General features: G+C 47.8%; 1 protein-coding gene across 4 annotated transcripts in view; it reads right to left on the minus strand.

Moving 5' to 3' along the window:
• Window positions 1-16,577, minus strand: part of ZBTB16 (zinc finger and BTB domain containing 16) — a 178,924-nt gene that overhangs the window by 78,198 nt on the left and 84,149 nt on the right. For all 4 annotated transcript variants that reach the window (XM_081265842.1, XM_081265844.1, XM_081265843.1 and 1 more), the window contains exon 3: window positions 13,099-13,196. In XM_081265842.1, coding sequence (XP_081121968.1) covers window positions 13,099-13,196 — 98 coding nt within the window. The remainder of the gene's footprint in view (window positions 1-13,098; window positions 13,197-16,577) is intronic.

A 16,577-nucleotide genomic window follows, 5' to 3' on the forward strand; every position in this document is an offset into this window, starting at 1 on the left:
TTTATTTGTTCAAAAACAACTAAATTATAAATAACCACCAAGCGGGTTACTATGCTAGGTAGTATGTGAAACACAGAAATAAATCACATGTTTGCAAGAAGCCTAGAGTCTACTAGGTGAAAAAGGACAAGCACGGAAATAGCTATTTAACAAAGAATGTGACAGTTGCCATAAGAGGGGGTAGATAAGCAGCTGAGGGTGATCAGGCGGGGACCGCCTCCTGTCCTGCCCAGACAGACGCATCCTCTGACTAAGCCGGCTGACTTTCAAAAGAGAGGAGAGAGGGACCACTCTGGCACTGTGAGCACGGGGAAACAGGCAGGATCTATGTAAAACATCTAGCGGCAGGTCAGAGCCTTTTCTGGTAACTCCCAAAACTTGTACTTTCTGGAGCTGACTGGGTAACCTGGACAGAACCAGGGCTGTCCAAATCCTCCAGATTTGTAAAAAATTACCCGTGGTTGCCAGGATGATAAAGAATCTTGCCCTTCAAAGGAAGGGTCTGGGCTCAGAGAGAGAAGGGGCTGGCAGGGTGCTGGGGAAAAAGGGAAACGCCCCACAAATATGGATCAGGGCTCAGGGTAAAAAAAAAAAAAACAGCAAAGGAAATTTATGCATTGTAGTTGCTTTACTACCCAATTAATTCAGTAATTTCAAAAACAATTTTATTTATGTTCCATTTACCACATCAAAAGTGGAAAAAATCCTACTGATGCTAAAATAATACCTCAAGGCATCTATTTTTAATCAGTTAAGAAAAATAAAAAGAGGTGGGGGGAGAGTTAAAGGGGAAAAAAAAAAGAACTAGCCCTGGTTTCTGTACAATCTCTCCCAGGCAGACCACCAACCCTCAGAGAGAGAGAAAGAGAGAAAGAACACAGCCAAGCCCTCTCTGAGAGCCTTCCTGGCTGCTGAAAACCGAGCTTGTCAAAAAAAAACAAATCCATAATGGCCCGAGGCTCCTCTCCAATCTATTTTCTGCTCAGCTGGTTTTAAATGAAGTTATTATGAGTCATTAAAACACCCGCAAGCCAGTGGAAGTCAGCCAATTACAATTTTAAATTTAGCCTGTTCTCTGCCCCATTCTCTTGTTTTCTTCCTTTGCCCACAGAATGCTGCTGCTGTTATTTTTTCCCTCCCTCCCTTTACCCAAAGTGGAAGAGACAGTTATGAAAATGCCTAGTACTGCATGGAACGCAGAATCATTCATATGAAACTCAAATTATTAAATTTAAAAAAAAATGCAAACTTCCGCCCCCTCCAAAGTCAACCGAGACTCGCCTCAGCCCACTAGATTCCTCGGAAACTCTGGTCTGGGCCCTAAAGGTCACAGGGCTATTTTTAAAATGAAAAGGTTCTTCACTGGGGTCTTATTGAGAAATGTTCACATCCATCACACATGATGGACATGCTCTTGGCTAAATGGCGGGAGTGGGGGGGGGACCACCAACATCCGAGAATTAATAACAAACAATAAAGTTGCAACTCAAAAGTAGCAGGCTTTGCAATCAAGCATGAATGTCAATGGAAGTCACGAGATATGATGAGCTCATTTAGGTTTTTAAATCTTCAAGGTAATGGCCTGTGCGGGCCCATTACAGCAAAGGAACAATTTTGAATATTTCATGTAAACGCTTCTTCTCAGATCTTTTTTTTTTTTTTTTTTTCCTCATGCTTGCACATACAAACACCTGTGTGCACACACAGTGTTCTGACTAGAACTCATCCCCTTGTTTCTGGGAACATAACTGCAGCTTCTCCATAACCCCCAACAAGTAACTACTTTCCTACCCAAAGAACTGCCCCAACCTACTGCTTCTACCCCATAACGGATAAGCTTGCCACTCCAACACAACAGACCCCCAAACCTCTACAGATGCTTCCCATCACCTCAGAGCTCCCCACAAACACACTCCATTTTTGGATCTGAAATGTCCCCTCAAAGGTTGAATGTGAAAGGCTTAGTCCCCAGTGCTGTAATGTTCACAAGTGGGACCTTTGGAAGATGACTGGATCATGAGGTCCTAACCTCATCAATTCAATCCACCTATTGATAAATTCTTAATTTAATGGGCCATTGGGAGGTGGCAGAAACTTAGGGGGTGGGGCCTAGTTGAGGAAGTAGATGCTTGGGGACCTAAATGGAAGAGTATATCTTGTTCCTGACCCATCCCTTTCTCTGTCTGCTTTCTGACCATCATGAAATGAGCAGATTGTCTCCACCACGTGCTCTCTGCCACGGTGTTCTGCCTCACCAGAACAACGAAGCCTGATGACCAAGGACTGAGACTTCTGAAACCATGAGCCATCATAATCGTTTTTCTTTTAAGTTGTTTATCTCAGGTATTTTGTCAGAGCAACAGAAAGATGATTAACACACACCCCATTCCAGGATCAGTCCTCTGGCCATGCTAGATTTGGTAATTCTACTGCCCCAGGAAAGCAAGGGAACTAAAGCCACAGATCTAGGCAGAAGGAACGCCTGTGATGGGGAGGAAGCCTTGTCATTTTCTCACTATTCACTGAAGGTCAGTATGGAGACCAGGATGCTGTTAGGGTTTTGTTGAATAAAAGAATATCCTGTTTGAGGTATCCCTAAAAAGCTCATAAGTGAGACAATGCAAGAAGGTTCAGAGGAGAAATGATAGAGTCCTAAAAGTCTTAACCCAATCAGTGAATTAATCCCCTGATAGGGATTCACCGAGTGGTAACTGAAGTGGTAAGTTTTGGCTGGAGGAGGTGGGAATTGGGGATGTGGCTCTGGAGTATATATTTGGAGCCTCTCTCTGCTTCCTGATCATGATGTGAGCCACTTCCCTTGGCCACACTCTTCTGCCATGATGTTCAGCCTCACCTTGAGCCCTGAGGAATGGAGTCAGATTTCTACAGACTAAGACCTCTGAAACCCTGAGCCCTCAAAGAAACTTTTCATCCTTCTCAATTGTTCTGGTTGGGTCTTTTAGTCCGAGCAGCGAAAAAAGCTGACTAGAACAGATGCGACCATGTATATCCATCTCCCTGGTAGCTCTGGATGAGTTGGACCTTAGGATCTGTTCTTACCAACCAGCCATATTGAGAAGACAGCATAAAGTATGAAGAAGCTTCCAGGCCCACTGTAACCAGCAACAGTTTACCAAAAGCAGGAAGAGGATTTGGGCCTGAACCAAAGGCCTGAAAGCACATGCCTCATGATCTGAGGGTCCCCAGAGCTGAGCAGACGTCACCATTCTGTCCTCACCAGAGTGTCCTCACTCAGCTGCTTCATCTGATAAAACTGAAACTTCAGGTCTCTCCCTGGCATCAGTCCCTTCCCTAGAGGGGCTCTAACACTTACATTCAGAATCCTTTTCTGAGGGAAGACACCCAAAACCTGTAAAAACGTGTAAGCCTCGGGCCCACCAAACCCAGATCTGCCCTAGTAGTACAAACACTTTAGTTAAGGATATTCTTTTATTCCACCAATAGGTGCCCAAAGCCCTCTCTGTGCCAGGCACTTTGCTGGGCCACGGATTTGTGAGGGTGAACAAATAGCAGGGTGTTTGGTAAGTTCTGTACTCATATGCACAGCAGAGACCCTTGAGAGCAAGTCTTTACAAGATGGATTATGGGTAGCAATGTCCAGTAAGGGCCTTGCAAAGCCTAATCCTGATCATGTACTTGCCCATCCTCGGCTCACCTTAAAAAAAAAAAAAATATCTAGAGACCAGGGAAAGCAGGAGCCATACCATAAAAGCCCCACTCTGGTCCCTGTGAAGCAAGGGACAACACAGCACATGAGTCCAGGTGCTGGAAGGATTCTCTGGTCACTCACTCAGGAAGCCTCACCAGGTCTCTGGGCCAGAGTACCATTTTGTTCCCCGCTCAGCTGCTGCCCAACTTCCAAGCTAAGAAACTTGGAGGAAGGGGAGAGACGGGAAGGAGACTGAGAGACAGACAGACAGATAGCCTGACAGAAAGAAGGCCAACCAAGACTGATGGCGACAAAGACAGATGAAGACATAAGAAAGAAGACAGAAAATACACAGGAGTGTCAAGCAGAGGCTGAGGCTAACACAGACACAAGGACAGTGACAAAGAGATGAAGTGAGATGAAAGGAGATTGGGGGAAATGGAAGGAGAGAAGAGCAAAGCTGAAAAATAAACACCTGCCACCCTGGAGACTCAGGAGAGAGCACGGAGAGTAACAGCACATGGTGTGATAGATGGGGAAGGCAGGCTCAGCCCGTCAGAGGGCAAGAGCGTGGGGGCTGGGAGAGGGCAGCAGCGGGAGCCCCCGGGAGTCCTGGCAAGGTGCATGTCTGGGAAGCTAAAGGAAGGTGAGAAGCCCCCTGGAATCGAGACCATGGCAAAGCCCTGGGATCAATCCCAGGCAACATCCCTCCCTTATAACCCTGTTAGCCACTTATCCTCAGATAAAACCAAGGTCCAGTAGCCCAGGACTAGGCAGGAGGGAAGGAGCAAGCCAGAGGAAGGAGAATGCGAGAATAAACAGCAGACAGACAGATGTCCCAGCATCCACCCCTCGAGGGCACTGAACATTTCCTAACAGGAACGTCATCATCGCCTGTAAAATCATGTGGTGGTATGAAAGGGGGTGTGTGTGGGAGAAACCGCCCTATTTGGGGATAGAAAAATCACTGAGACACAGAAAGAGAGAGAGAGAAAGAGAAGAGAAGGAAGAAGGTTATTACATAATTTCCACTTTCTTTCCTCCACCCTTCAAGTAATGTTCTATCTGACAGGCTCCTCTCTGAGAGGGGAAAATGACAAATCCAATCCAAAATTCAACAGCCTGTGTTCTGTTCAGAGAGCACACAGTGTACTGTACAGCCCATAAAACTCCAAACAGCCTCCAGACACTGCCGCAATCGTCCTCCATCAAAACACTTTGTCTTGCATACAAAAATAAGATACAGCGCTGAACGGAATACAAAATCAGCCCATTACAGTACAGAGAGACTGCTACTTAGCAACGAGGGGGCTCTAAAGCCTCGATGCTCTACAGGAAGCAAAATCTGTCGAGCCTGTTGGGCAAATGATAAACATTAGCAGTATTAAAAAACACAAAAGCCATGTAAATGGATAGACATAATGTGGAAACGAATTTATAGAATAAATTGGGATGGGGGTTTGAGGGTGGGGGAGAAGCTGGGTGAGATCCAGAGGGGGAGCTGGAACGGGCTTCCCGACCCCTGCTATGGCACCATATGGAGATCCAGACATGTGTACGGGGGTCTCTGAACCCCCTCTTCACAAGGGCTAAAGGTGAAGGGGTGGGAGAGAAGTGGTACAGCCTGTTCAAAACAATGACCTGCAAGGAACTTTCCAAACTTTCTCAGTTCGGGTGGACTGACGTGAAGTCCTGAGGGCCGAGGCACCTGGGCACTCCCACCTAGTGGCACCAGGGTGGACAGTGTGGGGGATGTATCTGCCCCACGGCCAGCATCGCATGCTGCACCACCATAGAAACTGACACTCGCTGTAAACAAAATCCCTGGCCAAAAAAAAAAAAAAAAAAAAAAACATCCAGACAACAAAATCAAACACACCCCATCTGGGTTGGAAAATCAGTATATTTCATCAGGTAAAGGGGAAAAATACTCTGGCTGTGAATCAGCAGCAGGATTTTGGATCTCAGTCAAAACAGGAGCTAAAAAGCAAAACCATATTCTTCTGCTCTCAGTTGAGGCTCTTGAGGCAGAAAGCTAGAAGGGGCGGGGAGGCGGGGAGGGGGCAGTGAGGAAGGGGGAGGCTAGAAGGGGGCAGGCAAGAAATGTATTTTTCATCAGCCAGTGTATAATTTATAAACAGCATTAAACAGTTTTTGTTTTCTTTCTCCTCTCTCCCGTGTAGGGGCTTGGACTGCAGTCAAGCCTGCATTAATTTCTGCTTTGGGTACAGTGTGTTCTTGGAGGCGCATCTGCAAGCGATCATAAACTCTCTGGAATGCTGGCAGAACATCCAGACCTGCCGGCAGGCCAGTGACGACACCACTCTGGGAAAAAGTTCGGGAAGCAGGCCAAATTCAGAGTAGGGAGAGAGAGAAGTGTGTTCAAGAGCAAGCCGAGGGAAAGTGGCTCCCTTCACCCTTTCCTCTCTGCACCCCGGGTCGCCTATGCAGACCAGAGGGCCAGCAGCCCAGCCCCTGAGCCACTGCATCGAATCTTCTCTACCTTCTTAGCTCAACCACTCAGTGGTGCCCATCTCTAAAGGGCCGAGGAGAGTTCCTCTTTGGGAATCTCCTGGTTTTACCCTGATCTGAAAGCTAACCAGAAAAAGGGGAAGTTGACATCCATTGGAAAGAGATGGAGCAAATGGACTGGTTAAGGGTTTGTGTGTGCCTGGCACCCCCAAGCCTCTTGCTCTGAGCAGTACCTAGTCCAGAAAGAGAAGTGACAGGGAGGAAGAAGCTGCAAGGCGACAGGAACCAGGTCCAGAGAAGCCAGGGTTGGGACCCAACTTGCCTTTCCAATTCCTCACAGTCACAGGGGATTCACCATCCTACTTGCTTTCCCCGCCTCTCTGTCTTTAAGGAGAACTCTGAACCCAAAGCTAAACCCCAAAACAAGAGTCAGGGGGGAACCAGGTCAACCCACAGCACAGATCTTTGCCATCTTTTTTTTTTTCCTTCCACCTGATTGCAGCAGGGAAAAGCATAGGAAAGCCAATCTGGTTTCCTGTCCTGACCTCTCAGAACTTTTCCCCGTTGGCTGGTTCAGGTCTCAGATGATAAGGGCTGGTCACCCCATGCTCCCACTGGGGTCAGAAAGTCTATCATCCAAAGCCCACATACTTTCCCTGTGGCCCCTCTGGGGAGGAGCCTGGGCTCAGGGGAGATTTGTCAACTGGCATGACTCACGGTGCCCAAGGAAGGGAAAAGGCAGCAAGGAACTAGTTAAGGGGTCTGTCCCTCGAGATGGGCTGCATGGACCTGGCCAATGCAGGAGGACAGGCCTCCTAACACTGTGGCCACACACCAGCATGGACTGCCAGTCTTCACTTTCTCCTGGGGTCTCACACGTCTGATAGCCTAGCCCAGTCAAACTCAAAAAGGCCAGCAGTCCCTTCTGGGGGGGGGGGGGAGTGTCACTCCCTTCTCAATCTTTCAGTGCTTTAAAGAAAAGTAGGACCCATTTTGCCATTCTGAGTGTTCTGTGATCTTATCCCAGCCCTCCTTTCTAACCCTGATCTGTCTTTGTCCAATTTCTGCACCCGTAGTGGCCCTGCCCATCCCCACAGGTGGTCGGGCTCCTCTACCAAGTCCCTCCAGAAAGCTGCACTCGCCTTCTATTTAAGTTCTTCCACCCTCTGAATTTCTCCTACACCTCTTTCTTGGCACTTGTACACACGTTCTGTAGTCCAACCGATCTCTCCTACTGGACTTAGGCCCCCGAGGGCAGGGGTGCAATGGTATTCTTCCATTAGAGCTGAATACAGTCAGACATAGAGTTGGTGCTTCCTAAACACCCACTGGCTCCAAAAATGAATGGCACTCCCAGAACAGGACCAGGCCACCTCCACACCCAAACCCCTGGCAGGAAGCAGCCGAGTCCCAAACAGGCACAGTTCTAGGCGTGCTCTTGCAACCCTCTGGTGTGTTCAGCCAGACCGTGAGAAATACTACCTGATGGGAAGCCTGCCACTGGCCAACCTCAGAACCAACTGGAGCCACTACCTGGGTCTGTGGTCTCTACAGGGACATTCCAGAGCTAGGAATCACTTCTGTTACAACAGGAGAAGCAAGGAGGTGGGACCCAAGCCCCACAAGGGGAGAGGCAGCAAAGGGTGGAGGAGGAGGCTTTGGAGTCATCCTGGGACACAGATGGGTAGGGTGGGGGACATTCTTCTGCTCACTGCCACAGTCCTACACCCAAGCTTCACCCTGCCACAGGGCCAGCTCTGGCATGCCGCAGAGGGAAGCTGCCTCTCTTCCCACCACCAGCCTCTTTCCCAATACTCAAACCTTCCGACCCCCCAAACCACCTCTGAGAATGCAGAGCCTGGACAGGTCATCCCATTAGTTATTGAGTTAGTTTACTGTTGGTTCAGTTTAAACTTATGGTTATCATCAGGTATATCTCATAAACACTTGATTAGTTAACGTATTCAAATCGAAATAAAAACTTCAATTACACTGAACATTCACTACTACCATTTAAAGTCTTAAAAAAGAAGAAGAAGAAGTAAGAGAGAAAAAGAGAAAGCAGTGCCTCTCAGAAGGGCCTCCTACAGGGCAAACTTCTAATTAAACAAATTGTCAATTTCAACACAATGAAAACTGATTTAGGAGTGTAAATTTAGTATTCCAGTCACTGGAAATAAGACCTCGCCTTGTCGATCTCCTACAGGCTGATTTCATCTGATAGGGAAACGAGGAGGAAGACAAGGAGAGAAAGGGGGGAAAGATGCGGAGGAAAGGCAAGCCAAAGCCGTTTTCTCCTTTCGTAAATAACATCCCAGCGGAATTCAGTGTGGCCTCTTCTCCAGCATTGGAGAAACTCTTGCCTCCTCCTTCACCCCACCCCTACCAGATTAGAAAAAAAAAATTAATCACGTATGATGACAACCTTGGCTCGGCACTCACTGTACATACTGTACCCACAAGTCTGGCTCGCAGCCAGGCCTGGCCCAGCGCCAGGACTACAATAACAAACACAGGCAGCGCTAGCCAAGAGGGGGTGGGGCAGCCAACACAGCCCGCGAGCAGGGAAGGGAGCCTGTGTGGCTGGGCTCTGCTAAGCGCTCTGAAGCAGAAGCGCAGGGCCGGGGTGTGCCTGGGCAGGGGCAGCCACCAAGACCCCTACTCAGATCCCAGGCTCACTCCCCTACAGCATGCTCTTTGTAACAAAACAGTCCCTTAGGCTGGTTCTTCCAGGTTCTGCACTGCTGCTCCAAGCCTTGATCATCTTCTATAAAATGGGTCTGTGCTACAGATCCTGAGGGTCACTCACTGTCAGCTCCTCTCTGCATGGAGCCTTCAAGAGAGGGGAGAAAGGAAATCTCATGTCATCTCAGTAAACATGTCTTCTAAAATAATAGAGTTCTGTTGTTAGGCATCTGAGCGCTGGGATCAGAATGTGTAAAATCACTAGTGGAATCTTTGAGAAAACCTGGCACTACCCAACAAGTCCAGGTCTCCACAGGTCCCCTCTCACTGTTCAACAGGGGGCAACCAATTCAGGAAGGGGTCTAGCCTCACTAACCCATTGTGCTCTCTGATTTTTAAGACATTCCAACACAGAGAGAGGCATGCATGGCCACAGGAAGAAAATAGAGACTAGAAATCTCAGGTTCTGTAGGCCCTGAGCTATGTGCAGGGGTGAATTTAAACACGAGGATGACTCATCATACCTGCTCCATCACCAAATCCTCCTTTCAAGGGCACTGGCAAGTGACTCTCAGAGGGACAAATCATTTGACCAATGAGGCAGGCACAGAAAGGCAAACAGGAAAGCAGGATTCAACTTCCAAAGCCTCTGGCACATCCAGATGGGGGCCTTGGAAGTGCTATCTCAGGAGGACTGGAGTACACTTCCCCAGAGACCTATCGGTCCTGGGGGGGAGAGTAGATAGTGCCAAGTCACTATCTTGTGTAAACTGGGGGCACCAAACACACAGGAGAATATGAAATCAGCCACTGTCCTCTCTATGGCACCCACTGGCTCTGTGAACATGGGATTCAGAGCAGACAGCAGCTAACTCACATGGACTCTGCTGCCTTAAAGAGGGTTGAAATATGGGCCAGGGTTTCCTGGCTGTCCCCTACCCCAGCAAGCCCCTCAGCCATGAAGAGTTCCTGTGTAGACGAAACCAGGCAGGAGATGGGAGTCTCCTTGAGTTGCTCATTGGTCTCCCAGGTTGCACTCACTCTTTCAACAGGTATTTATTTTTTATTGTTGGTCATTCAAAACATTACATAGTTCTTAATATATCATATTTCACAGTTTGATTCAAGTGGGTTATGAACTCCCATTTTTACCCCGTATACAGATTGCAGAATCACATCAGTTACACTTCCATTGATTTACATATTGCCATTCTAGTGACTGATGTATTCTGCTGTCTATCCTATTCTCTACTATCCCCCCTCCCCTCCCCTCCCCTCCCCTTTTCTCTCTCTACCCCCTCTACTGTAAATCATTTCTTCCACTTGTATTATTCTTCTCTTACCCCTCCTTTCCTCTTATATGTAATTTTGTATAACCCTGAGGATCACCTTCCATTTCCATTCGATTTCCCTTCTCACTCCCTTTCCCTCCCACCTCTCATCCCTGTTTAATGTTAATCTTCTTCTCAAGCTATTCGTCCCTACCCTGACCTTGGTTACTCCCCTTATATCAAAGCAGTCATTTGGCATTTGTTTTTTAAGGATTGGCTAGCTTCACTTAGCATAATCTGCTCTAATGCCATCCATTTCCCTCCAAATTCTATGATTTTGTCATTTTTTAAAGCAGAGTAATACTCCATTGTGTATAAATGCCACATTTTTTTTATCCATTCATCTATTGAAGGGCATCTAGGTTGGTTCCACAATCTTGCTATCGTGAATTGTGCTGCTATGAACATCGATGTAGCAGTGTCCCTCAACAGGTATTTTTTGACTCCAATAATGTGCTGGGCACTGCACTAGACATGATGGGGACTGATGCTGGGCCCAAGAAGATCACAATCCATTAAGGAGAGAGGGAAAGGGAAATCCTGCAATATTCCAGGCTTAGTGCTAAGGATGCCACCCAAGCCCTACTTCATAAAAAAGGAAAATTAGGGTTAAATATTCTCATTTCACAGTGAGGCTCAGGGTCGGAGAGTCCAACTCACACTCTCACGAACCCAAGATCATATTGTCAGGAGGTGGGTGCCCCAATTCCTTCCACCACATCACCCTGTCACCACAGAGGGGAGATAAGGCAAGTCCATGATTAACTGTAACACAAAGAAGAAAGATTGTACACAAAGACAGCTCCAGATGAAGAAATATGGGCACTCCGAATAAGGCGCAATTGCTTCTGGTTAGAAATGGGGGATGGCTGGGGATGGCATCATGAAAGGAACCTTGGAAAATATGAGAAGATGGCAGACAGAATGGGGACAATGAAGACATAGGACTCAGAAAGCAAGGAACATGTGAAGTAACCCAACAAGAAGGTGAGTGTGTCTAGGGTACTGAACTCAAGGGAAGAGCAGCAAGAAAGGGTGCAGACTGCAGTGGAATTTCAGAGAAGGCAAGTGGGTTTTAACAATAGGTGAAAATGCATATTGTGCCTTAAAGTGTCCAATGCCATATAGGTGTCTGGGGCAGGGAGCAAAAGAAACAGAAAACCCACATTTGGCTCTCAGGGTCAGGGGGAGATAGCCAACCTTGTTGGCAGACAGTTTATGAAACCATGCACTGAACCCTAAACAATGCACAAGCTGAAGGGAAGCTGAAGGTGTACATCATTAAAAGAGAAGAAAAGTGCCGGGTGCAGTGGTGCATGCCTATAATCCCAGCGGCTCTGGAGGCTGAGATAGGAGAATTGTGAGTTCAAAGCCAGCCTCAGCAACAGCAAGGTGCAAAGCAACTTAGTGAGACCCTGTTTCTAAATAAAAAATACAAAATAGGGCTGGGAATGTGACTCAGTGGTCGAGTGCCGCTGAGTTCAATCCTTAGTTACCCCTGCTGCTCCCCCCACCCAAAAAAGAAGAAAAAATGGAGTGAGGAGGAAGGGGACAGACATGGGGACAGAATGGACATATGACATAGAGAGCTACCTGGGATGCTAAATCTCTGTGTCTGAAAGAGAGAAGAATGGGAGGCAAGAACGGGAGGCACTTTAGGAAGGACCATGAGGGCCAGGGAGAGAGGTCACATCCTACACAGGGCAGAGTCACATGGTGAGCTGAAGCAGAGCTACCAAAGAGCGCTTATACAACTGTATGCATAGAGGGCCACAGGAAGAACAACACGCAGCCTGCCAGCCAGGCAGGAAGCTTCTAGAGTTAGGTGATAGCTTCAGAGGTAAGAAAGGGGAGGAAGGTGCACACAGAAGCCATTGATAGCAATTAAATACGAATTGCATACTGGGTTCTTGCTATGGATGCCTTTAACATACTTTCTGTCATCTAATCCTCAAAAAAAAAAAAAAAAATGTGAGCTAGCAACACCTGCATTTGACAGATACAAAGCTGGAGTTCACAAGATAAATCTGGCCATGGTCACACAGTTAGCACCTGTCACAAACAGGATTTGAACCTTCATCTGCTCAAGCCCAAAACTCATACTTATTTCACAAACACTAAACTGCCCGGAAAGTCAGTTGCTTCAGGCAATATGGAGAAAGATGAGGAAGAATCTGACAGATATCGATATGTGGGAAGAGCAAGACCAAATAAGATAGCCCAATCAGCTCCCCTAAAAAGTGACCCCAAGTCTGAAAGCCAAGGTTACTACTACAGGGAAGAGTATGCTCAGGGCAGGGCAGGGGTGAAGCCTCTACAACTAAAGGCCAGTGTCCCCGAACCCAGAAGCCTCAGTGTCAAACCTGCAGGATCCTTCCCTCCTCTAGAACACCCAGGCATGAGGAATACCAGCAGCTTCTCTCCTTCTACGCCTCATGGGGCAGAGCAGCTTTGCCCAAACACCAGCAAAATTACCAGCAGCCACACAGCCGACCCCACTAGAATTGGATAAAATTAACTTGCAAAAGACAGCATGCTATAACTAGCTTTGTGTTCCAACCTTTCTATATCTATTTAATTAAAGGCTCCTGTATAATGTGAACCCGACAGTCAGATTCATTAGACAGCGAGAACCTAATTCCACAACTGTTTTGCTAATGAAACTGCAGTCTACTTTGGAAGGTAGATCACACAGGGCATGGGTGCCAGTGATGCTCTGGGAACCCCAGGGAAGCACGAGGATGGGCTCATCCAATGTGCATACGGTCAGGTGGCTTTTCTGCTCCATGAACCTGGAAGGAGGATCCAAGGGACAAGGTGGACCAAGGTCTTGCCTGGCATCAGGGTCACATGAGCCATAGAAGGCTCTGAGTTGGAGGTAAAGGTGGGCAGGAGGTAGTTGCCTGTGCCCAAACGGGCCGTTAAGGCATCCTTGCCTACCTGAATGAGCCAGTAAGTGCATTCTCAGTCGCAAACTATCCAGGAACCGCTTTCCGCAGAGCTCACACCCGTACGTCTTCATCCCACTGTGCAGCTTCCTGTAGGGGAAAGGAAAAGACAGGTTGCTGCTGCTCTGGCTGGACAGAAGGCAGGCCCACCCCTACCTGGGGGCTCTGAAGCCATCTCTCAAGCAGGTGAACAGGAAGAAGGAAGTGGAGGGCATGGCACTGATGGAGACTCATCCTTGGATCTTCCGGCTCCAAAACCCCACCCCGACCCCAGGCCAAGGCCTGCTGCCAATAATGCGCCCATTCCTAGTCTCAGCCAAGGATGGAAGAATAGGGTACTTCCTATGGCTTGGTTCACTGTCACAGTGACCAAGGGAACAAATCACACCTGATTCCAGAGGGTTAGGGAGGTAGTTCCCAAGACAGTCAGACAGACATGCTCACTGTTCAACCAGCATGGGTCATCAATGGAAGCGCACCGGCCTCTGCTTACCTCAGACTGAGCTGTTACCCTGCATGCACCTGGCTCCCTGCCCCCACTGCTAGACAGCAGGAGGGCTGCACCAGTAGCCTTTCTCTCCCCTTTGCCTAAACCCACTACAGTGACTGGCACAGAGGAGGCTAAGGCCCTGAATAAGCTTCTAAAGGAAATAATGTCTTTACAGACAGTCAGGGCTCCCAGATGTCCTCAGAACTATGGTGACCCCTAGAACACATTTTTCCCCTAAGGACCAGCTTTAGAAGTGTCTTTCTTCTGTGTGTCTTTCCCCAACAGATAAAAGGGTTCCAACAGTAGTCATTTTTGGCTTTCCAAAGTACTTTTGCACATATTTTGCAGTACATTTTGCCACCATTATGATTCTGTGAAGTGGTTGGCCTGTGTTATCACCCATGCAAAGACAGAGGCACTGGTGACAACTGGTCACAGGCCCAACCCGCCACAGTTCCCTAATCCCACTTCCCACCTAGGGCCTTTTTTGACAGACCCCTTGCTCTATCATGAGGCAGCAATGGAGTCCAGAAGATACAAGGAACCCGATGGGCCAGCAAGCAGGGAGCTGAGTCTGGGGAGAGGCTCTGAGCTTCTGGCTGGCCCCAAAATGCTGACCTTCCTCCCATCCATACTCTGTTTCCAGGCACTTACTGCCACTGCCAGATCTGGGCTCTGGTCTCCACCCCTGCCCCTGTTTGTGCATCTTCCCTGCACTTTCCCCTCCAGAACAGGGCAGGCAGTGGCAGCCAGAGGTAGCATCTGTGGGTGGTAGGACAGTGCGGGGCTCCCTGGAAGCCAACAGCCTACTGCAATCAGAACGTTGAACTGTCAAGACCACAATAAAAGGCTGGACAGCTGATACTGATGTTAGATAAAACTTCATATGAGGATAAGGATATCATGCACTCAAGCAGGCAGTGCCCGAATTATGACAATGAAACTGAACTACCAACTTCCAAATCCTCAAATGAGAACCCAAAAGTGTACCAAAACCACTCCCCAGACTTAGTTCCCTGCTTGCTGGCCCATCCGGTTCCTTGGGTCTTCTGGACTCCATTGCCGGCTCATGATGGAGCAAGGGATCTGTCAGGAAAGGCCTTCGGTGGGAATTAGGATTGGGGAAGCATGGCAGGCTGGGCCTGTGACCTGTTGTCACCAGTGCCTCTGTCTTTGCTTGGGTGATAACACAGGCCAGCCAATTCACAGGTCTAGATGAGCCTCAGCCCATGGGCCGCTGTGGCATGAGGACAGCACACAATCCAATGTGTTCAGTCTCCTGAGGGTGATCACACACAGTTCTCTTCGCAGAACTCTTTCTCAATCGCGTTGTTTTGTTTGCTCATTTTCCCTTTATCCCCTTGCCAAAGACAAATGATTTCTCAATCACACACATGCGCACCCGCGTGTGCGCACACACACACACACACATACACACACACACATTCACCCACATACACACCCCTCGGCCCTATATTATCTCATTCTTGGCCGCTGCTTATCCATCCAATTGAGAAATAACAGAACATTTGAACTGAACATTCTTAACTCTAGATATATTTCACAATATTCAGCACTGGGACTGGTCCTAATAGTGTTGGGGTGAAGCTTTTAAATACGTGTCCAGGTACGTGCGTGCAGGTGCATGTGTGTGAGCACATACACACATGATAGTGTAGCATTCCTGCCTCTTGTCTGGGCCTGATGGATGTTTGGTTTTTATAGGAGATGTTCTACAGGGTGGCAAAGGCTCCATTTGTAAGTGGCTCTTCAGCTGAACTTCTCACACACAGTCCTGGTGACGTCTAGTGGATGACAACTTACGAGTTCCAGTTTATTTTCATCCTCTTCATTGGTAATTTGTTAGTTTCCAGAGGTGCCCACCTTTCACGGGTGGCTGTCAAGAGGAACAGACGGACCGACACCCACTTGGATTTACTTTCCAAAAGGAATCTACAGTGGCCAGTATTAACATTTGGGGAGCTACCACCAGCCAGGCTAACCTCCCCTCTTGGGCTCCTTTTTTTTAAAAAAAACTTTTTTTTCTTTTTTAGTTGTGGATGGACACAATACCTTTATTTAGTATTTTTTATGTGGTGCTAGGGATCAAACCCAGTGCCTCATATGTGCTAGCTAGGCAAGCGCTCTATCACTGAGCCACAACCCCAGTTCTCCTATCTCTTCTTGAGAGCTCCAGATCAAGTCCTTCACCCTGATGAACACTCTTTCAGTAATACTTCTGGCCTTTTCCCTATATGCAAATGGATTTGCCTTGAAATTGCTGGAAGTGTCTTTTCTTCCAGCAGCCAACTGGAGTGGCTTGGTGTGAAAGATGAAGCACCTTTGCCCTTTCCTTATAGAGATAGCAGGTCACGGGAAGAATGCCCAGTGAGCAGCTAGAAGACCTAGATCCTCATCTTGACTCAGTCAAGATAGCTTGTTTCAAGACCTTGGACAAGTAGTGCTATCATAATCACTCCTCTTTTTCTCACCTGTAAATGGATGTGGATGATAGCTAAAATTTCAGGTGGAGACCAAATTTTATTATTCAAAAGTCTTACCCACATCCTTTTACCTTGCCTCCAAGAAGTCCCTCCCATGGGCACCATTATTCTTGCTGAGCCATACTCCACTTGTCACCGCCCACTATGATGTTCTCTGACCCTCAGGCAGTCAGGCTAAGAGAGCCCAAGCAACCTGGACCCAACCTGGCAATCTATTCATTTAAAAACTTTCTAATCCAGATGGCCAGAGTTTCCTCTTTCACTCACTTGTTATTTGTTTTTCATTGAAAAATGCTCCCAGAACTCATCATAAGCCTTTCCTCTGAACATCTTTGCCACCATGCACTTCTAGCCTTCAGAGACGTAGATGTTGTCTTGTCCAATCCTCAGGGTGAGAATACTACCCTGGAACTCTGTCACTAACATAGTGCCCCACACAGGTTACCATGGGCAAATGTGGGATCCATGTCGTCCTTA

Source organism: Spermophilus citellus (genome assembly GCF_964194105.1).
Source record: "Spermophilus citellus genome assembly, chromosome: 2".
NCBI classification, from domain to species: Eukaryota; Metazoa; Chordata; class Mammalia; order Rodentia; family Sciuridae; genus Spermophilus; species Spermophilus citellus.